This window comes from Xenopus tropicalis, chromosome 6 (assembly GCF_000004195.4).
Source record: "Xenopus tropicalis strain Nigerian chromosome 6, UCB_Xtro_10.0, whole genome shotgun sequence".
Taxonomy (NCBI): domain Eukaryota; kingdom Metazoa; phylum Chordata; class Amphibia; order Anura; family Pipidae; genus Xenopus; species Xenopus tropicalis.
Window position 1 is genome coordinate 114,449,110 of NC_030682.2, and position 7,556 is coordinate 114,456,665.

At 37.7% G+C, this 7,556-nt stretch overlaps 1 protein-coding gene across 1 annotated transcript; it reads left to right on the forward strand.

Moving 5' to 3' along the window:
- Window positions 1-233: 233 nt before the first annotated feature.
- On the forward strand, window positions 234-6,230 carry LOC100487834 (aquaporin-4). Its single transcript, XM_018094938.2, has 4 exons — window positions 234-624; window positions 2,703-2,861; window positions 4,924-5,004; window positions 5,952-6,230. Exons 1-4 carry the CDS (start codon window positions 244-246, stop codon window positions 6,228-6,230), a joined length of 900 nt encoding a protein of 299 aa, XP_017950427.1. The 5' UTR covers window positions 234-243.
- The last annotated feature ends 1,326 nt before the right edge of the window (window positions 6,231-7,556 follow it).

The window sequence follows — 7,556 nt, forward strand, 5'->3', positions numbered from 1 at the left end:
ACATTTCTTTTGAATTCCATGCATGGGCAGCACATTTCTATGAAGAGACTATACTGATGTTCTGGACCTACAGTGATTCTGTGGAATTTAAGCAATGTTATTAATATATCTATTAACTGATAAGCTTGACGCAATTGAGTTTTTCACTTTTTAACAGATGTTACCAGTTAAAATGTTAGAACTGTGCTTCTCAGTAATGTCTAATTTTCTTTTTGCCAGGAAATAAAGAAATAGAAAATCACCATGGTAGCATTTAAGGGAGTTTGGACCCAACCATTTTGGAGATCTGTCTCTGGTGAATTTATAGCCATGCTTATTTTTGTTCTTCTTGGACTTGGTTCAACGATCAGCTGGGGGGTAGGGGACAGCCCTCAGCCTGCAGATCTTTTACGCATTTCACTTTGTTTTGGCTTAAGCATTGTCACAATGGTGCATTGTTTTGGACACATCAGTGGTGCCCATCTTAATCCAGCTGTCACAATTGCATTTGTGTGCACCAGAAGAATTACTCTTGCCAAATCATTATTCTACATCATAGCACAATGCCTGGGAGCCATCTCAGGGGCAGGACTTCTATACATAATTACACCTTTCAATTTGATTGGAAACTTAGGAGTGACAATGGTAACTATTATGTTTTGTTAATTTTGGCAAATTAGTTTTATTATGAAGCAATCATTAGTTTTGTTGATCTGTTAAAGGAGAACTAAACCCTAAAAATGAATATGGCTAGAAATGCTATAATTTATATAATAAACTGACTGCACTGGCTTAAAGTTTTAGCATCTCTCTAGTAGTAATGAAATAGGTCTTTACAGTTGTCACAGGAGCTTCTCATCTTGGATTCTGTTAGAACTAACTGGGACAGTGCCCATGCTCAGTGGGCTCTAAACAGCTGCTCAGAAGATAAGCTTTGGGGTCATTGCAAATTATCAAGCAGGAAAAAAAGGTGGGCATACACGAGCAGATCCGCTCGCTTGGCGATGTCGCCAAGCGAGCGGATCTTCCCCCGATATCCCCACCTACGGGTGGGCGATATCGGGGAGCATTTAGGTTAAAAAAAAAAATAATCCGATCGTTTGGCCCCAGGGATTATGTGGGCGGCAATGGGGCAGTCGGATCGGGGACCGCATCAACGAGCCGATGCGGTCCCCGATCCGACCAGATTTTCTAACCTGGCCGATCGAGATCTGGCCAATTTCAGGCCAGATCTCGGTCGGCCAGGCCGCTCTGCTCTCCCCATACACGGGCCGATTAGCTGCCGAATCGGTCCAAGGGACCGATATCGGCAGCTATAGTCGGCCCGTGTATGGGGACCTTTAGACAGGCCTGTCATAAACTGATGCTACAGGGCTGATAATTCAATTCTGATGCAATTGCCCTGGTTTTAGATCTGTCATGTACTGTGAATCTGAATGAATTACTAATCAGCCTTATACTGTTACATTTATACTCTATTTATGCAGTATAATGTGATTTGGTCCCTAAGCTCAGTAAGTGACAGCAGCACAGAGCATGTGCAGTGAATCAGCAAAAAAAAAGAAGATGGGGAGCTACTGGGACACTTTGGGAGCACAGATCTTCCCTGCTAAAGGGCTGTGGTTGTCTTGAGCTTGTACAGAAGCCCAAAGCATAATGTAAAACATTTCTAGCCTATTTCTTTAGTTCAGCTTTAGTTCTCCTTTAATCAGTTGTGATGTAAAAATAATAGATATTGCATATGCAAGAACATAGGGTGTTGTTACAAAAGTTCATCAAATTGTTAACAAAAGAGATATTGCTAGTTTAGTCTACAAGTTATCTTCCACATCATAAACTCAAGGCAAAAGGGGCATTTGCCTTTTCCAATACAAGGTGCCCACCATCACAGTTTTCATCTGCTAAAACTTTTGACTGAAAAATCCTTATGAAATGGGAGCTCCCTATTATAATCCCATGGAAAAGCACAACATAAATTCCTTATAAAAGAGTGAATTTTCACTTTTTTTGTTTTCCTATTTTGTTATTAAAACATATCCACTTCCAAGGCCCACTTTGGCTTGGGTATTCTGCTTCCCTTGCTTGAGGGCACATATATATAGGCCTACCACTTACATAAATAAAACCTATACTAAATTAAAAAGTCCATAGCTTTGGATATTGTACTTGTCCAAGAAGTAACCAAAGCCATTCTTAAAGGCATTTAATAGAATCTACAATCACATCATTGGAAGGGCATTCCACAACCTCACTGCCCTCACCATGAGGAACCCCCTATGCTGCTTCAAATGAAATTTTAGCTCTAAAGGCCTAAAGGGTGATCTCTATATACATGAAGAATATACATAGAGAATAATCATGTCTCCTTGCAAGCTCCTTTTCTTTAGAGAAGACTACCCCGACCTTAACAGTGGAGACTCATATTTTGATAGTTCCATGCCTTTCTCCATTTAAGTTGCACATCTCTGAATAAAATCATTTTTCAATCAGTTCATAAGTTCTCCCTCACTATATTGATGACATTATCTGCAGGATCGCTACTTTACTTCTGCTTAGTACGAAATCAGTGTATCTCAGTCTTTGATTCATTTGTAAGCAAAGCTCCTTTTTCTTGCATTTTATGTTGTTCATGTTATTACAGTGATATGTTATAGGTGTAAGTTCTGCATGCAGGATATTGTATTTATATACTTATTACATGCAAGTGTATTTCATTTTCTTAGGTTAATGAAAGACTATCACTTGGTCATGGACTTCTTGTAGAAATTTTAATTACATTCCAGCTGGTATTTTGCATTAGCGCAAGTTGTGATCCAAAATACAAAGACAAATACCCTCCTATAGCAATTGGCATTTCAGTTATAATAGGACACCTGTTTGCAGTAAGTATTAATATAATGAGCTTGATAGATTTTATGACTTAGAGGCTTATATATGAAAATATTGTATTGTACTGTATTGTATGTATATAACATTACCAATATACACATTTCTTTACAAGGGGTGTACACAAACAAGGATACAAATAATAATAATAAAGTGCTATGATTTTCAAAGCATAATTAGAATGCGATCCCTTCCACAAAGGGCTTGCAATCGATTAATTATGTTATTATGTTATTAATTATATAAAAATGCTCTTTTGGTGTTAAAAAGTAGCATATTTTCATTGTGATTGAACTTAGGAATGATTATTTAGTATGCTCCTTGAAATGTAATGAATAAAACTGAACTGGATATTGATGGTATAACCATATTTAAACCTTCACACTTATGTAGACAATGCCAGATTTCAGGCTGAATTTACAAAACTATCCAGTGGGGAATGGGTGAAGTTTTTTATTTCTAAGGGCAAACCCCTAAATAGGTGAAAAGGGATATAGGATCTTTATATTAAATATCCACCTAAACTTTACATTTCTATTAATGTATATAATCTTTAAACCTAAAATAATCAGCTCCTCTCCTAAAATGCATTTGTTTCGTGCTTTGGGGATCTTCCCAAATTTCAAGTTGGCGAGGTGCCAGGGTCCTTTGTATTAGCTGTTAAAATAACAATAGCATTCTATTTTTGATTGAACCCAGACTCAGCTTCTGGTGTCTCACGTTAACTGGTTTAGCTTACCTAGTGGGCATTCTGGATCTACTTGCTGTTTTACAAGCTCTCTCTGCACCCACCTGATTTGACAAAGCACACTTGCTGCTATAAGTCCAGACCTGTGGCTTGTAAATTGGATTCTGCCCTGTGCCTAGTCCACTTGCGTATGTTCTGGATTTTGCCGTAGCCTTCCACTTGTCCATTCTACCAGAGTTATCCAGCATATGGGCTCCAACCCATCAATTCCTCAACGAGATTCGTCTGACACTTCTTTTGTATAGCCCGTTGTACAGATTTATCACTCTCCTGCAGTTGGGCATATTCACATTTTTCGTTAGACCTACAAAATCAATTTCTTGCCACAAATGTATTGATAAGATCAGGACAGACATAATGATGGGGCTTGGGTCTGTGTATTATTGCTTGACATTGCCTTGCTGTGGTGGACACACAGTCTTATAAATAAATATGCCCAAGTTGTTATATTCTACAAAGCCTGTGATTAAGTGCACTATAGTGCATAGGGCATTTGTACCTAACATGCTTTTGCAATAAAGGTATTTTCTTTTTTGCCTGTTCATGGTATCGATGAGTGTGTGTTATATATATATATATATATATACTTGGTGTATGGATTACGTTCTAAAGCTGTAACACATTTAAGGTATTTGTGTCCAAACATGTCTGTATAATTGCACTAAACACCAATGGGCCAACCCAGTCTGCTGTGATGAATGGCGTGCATTGCGCTTATTGACATCTATTGACACTGGGGAATCCTGGAGCTACCACCACCCTGAATGTAGCAGTAATTCCAGGGTTCCCACAGCAGCTGAACTAAAAGAATCACACATTAAAGTCAGATATTATGAAATCCCAACTCGGAAAATGTTAACTGCAACTTGAACCTAATTCGGTTTTGCCACATGAAGTGAACGCAGCTAATCCGCAAAAAAATGCTGCATTGTGGGCCAAAAACCAAGCCATTTAGCATCCAAAATTGTTGATGTAGTCATAAGTTAGGCTTCTTATGTGAATGTTTCAGCACTTTAATTATCTGTTCAGGATTTTACCTGCAGGTTATGCTCAGCCATACATTATTCAAACACCCTAGCAGAATGTCTAAAATGTCATGATATGCTAATTTATAAACATGGGTGCTTAATAGCACCTATTCAGTAGCCCATAGCTACCAATCAGCTCCATTCTTTTACTTCAGAACTTGTATTAGACTGATTAAAACTAATTGCTGGTTGCAACTTGCAGTTGGACTGGTACAAATTTGCACCTTTTTGGTATTTGAGCCCTGCACATCCACATAGTAAGGGGTTATTCATTTTTTATAGATAAACTACACAGGAGCCAGCATGAACCCTGCAAGATCTCTCGGACCTGCTGTTATTCTCTGGAACTGGAAAAGTCACTGGGTATTTATTCATTTATTATACTGCATTAATATGAGAGAAGTGAAAGTTAGAAAATGCCAATTTTAGTTTTTTAGTAGAAACATATTGGTTTTACTTTTAAATATACATGGTGATGAAGTTTTTTGGATCAATGGCTTCATTTCACCTGCTGCATATCATAGACTTTTTCTTTCTCCCAGTGATGACTTCATGAATGCTTGCTAAGTGCGGCTTCCATAGGAGTTGCAAGCCCTGCCTTGGTGATGGAGGGGGTGGGGGGGGCTAAGGGAAGCTGTAGTTCTAGTTTCAAAAAAAGAAGCTCATCTTGGATGAGATTATGGGGCACATTTACTTATCCACAAACGCTCCGAGCGTTCGTTCGATTGGTCCAATCGCATCTTCCGCAACTTTTCCGGCGCTTGCGCGACTTTCGCTACTTTTTCAACGCTTGCGCGACTTTTTTGTACCTTGCGCGACTTTTCCGATGCTTGGACGACTTTTTCGCCGCTTTCACGACTTTTACAACGCTTCCGCGACTTTTACGTATTTTTATCGGATCGGTTCTGCCGCTGCTTACAATCGTTTGGTATGAAAATTTTGTTACTTTCGGATCACCAATACGATATTATCGTGACTAATAGAATTATTTCGTAAGCATTTTCGTGATATTTGCCATCTTTAGAAATTTTCGTTTCCAATCCGAATTTTTCCCATTCGGGATTCGAACTTGTGTTTTGATAAATCTGCCCCATAGATTTAAAAGCAAGTGCTAAGTCAAAAGCCTGAAGGGAGGAGCTTGTGAGACCGGTCATTAGAGTCTAAAGTGCTTTAAAATTTTCAGGTGAAAATGTAAATATATCCTAAGGATATATGTATATATACATTTAAACACCCACATTGTTTGTGCACATCCACTTATTAGCATTTCATTGGTAGCTTACTGTTTTTTAACTTTTTATCAATTTTAGATTTATTGGGTTGGACCAATCATTGGAGCAGTCTGTGCTGCAACTGTTTATGACTATATCTATTGTCCGGACAATGATCTCAAACAACATTTAAAAGAAGCAATTACAAAGGCAACACAGAAGACGAAAGGAAAATATATAGAGGTTGACGATTGCAGAAGCCAAGCTGATGCTGAAGATTTAATCTTAAAATCGGGAACAGTTCATGTAATTGATATCGACCAGGCCGAGAGCAAAAAAGGCAAAGACTCAGCTAGTGAAATATTATCTACGGTGTAAAGTAATCAGTACTTCCATAAAAATAGAAAACCTTATATTTTGTCAAATTGTATTTATTGTTATGAGTATTTAGCAAATATTAAAAGGTATTTTTGGAGTGCATATTGCAAGAACCATTGATTGCCATGTTTTATGCTTACAGGGTTTTATAATCAATACATGAAATATATGCTCAAGCTTATTGGGTATGCATTAGAATCAGTAAGGGGATAAACATACAGTAGTTAATTGAAGTGGAGAAATTGTCATGTTCAGCTTGTTATTTGAAAAATATTTCCCTCCTAAAGACAGAAAATTATTAACCACCAAAAGCAATTTTAGATTGATCTGAACCTCATGCTCATTATTTTTTTATTCCAGACTTGGTGGCAAGTTTTGGTTAAATAAAAACAAGATTTACTACCAAATAGTAGATAGTGTGCATAGAGATACCTAATAGCCAATCTTAGCCCTTATTTGGCTCCTCCATGAACTTTTATGATGCTTGTGTTGCTCCCCAAGTCTTTTTACATTTGACTGTGGCTCACAAGAAAGAAAAGTTGGGGATCCCTGTATTAGAGGAACAGATCTTTCATTTGAAGCAGCGTAGGTGGTTTTTCACAGTGAGGTTGGGGAATGCCTTTCCTAGTGATGTTGTAATGGCAGATTCTGTTAATGCCTAAAAGAGGGGCTTAGATAAGTTATTGAACAAACATAATATCCCAGGCTATTGTGATACTAAAATCTTCAGTTAGTATTGATGTTGGTATATATGAATATGTATCAGTATAAGTTTGTGTATGCTGGGTTCACTTGGAAGGGTAGAACTTGATCGACTGTTCTTTTTTTAACCCTATGTAAGGTATGGGATCTGATATTTGGAAACCTGTTATTCAGAAAGATCCAAATTACAGGAAGGCCATCTCCCACACTGTCCATCTAAAGCAAATAATTAAAATTTTTAAAAAAGATCTTTTTCTGTGTAATGATAAAATAGTAGCTTACACTTGATCCCAACTAAGCTGCATGAATCCATATTGGTGGCAAAACATCCTATTGGGTTTGATGTTCAAATTTTTGTTTAGCAGACTAAAGATTTGCTGGTTCAGAATATGAAAAGATCCCCAGGTCCCAGGCATTCTGAATAGATCCCATACCTGTATAGTCATTTAGCTGATAACTGATAAGCACCACATCATTTACATTTACTACAAAATTGCAGTTATTGCGGCTTCAGTTTTTTTTAAAAAGTTCAGGAGCCCCCAAATGGCCCTAATGTTATGGATTTTAGAACTTCACAAAAATGGTTCCCTCATCCCCTTTTTCCAGAAACAAGATTTTAGTCAA

Excerpts from the sequence above, each read along its gene's own strand:
- LOC100487834 (XM_018094938.2), top strand. The coding sequence starts at position 244 with ATGGTAGCATTTAAGGGAGTTTGGACCCAACCATTTTGGAGATCTGTC. Across the intron at positions 2,862-4,923 it reads TAATAGGACACCTGTTTGCA|ATAAACTACACAGGAGCCAG; the intron begins GTAAGTATTAAT and ends CATTTTTTATAG. Across the intron at positions 5,005-5,951 it reads GGAACTGGAAAAGTCACTGG|ATTTATTGGGTTGGACCAAT; the intron begins GTATTTATTCAT and ends TATCAATTTTAG.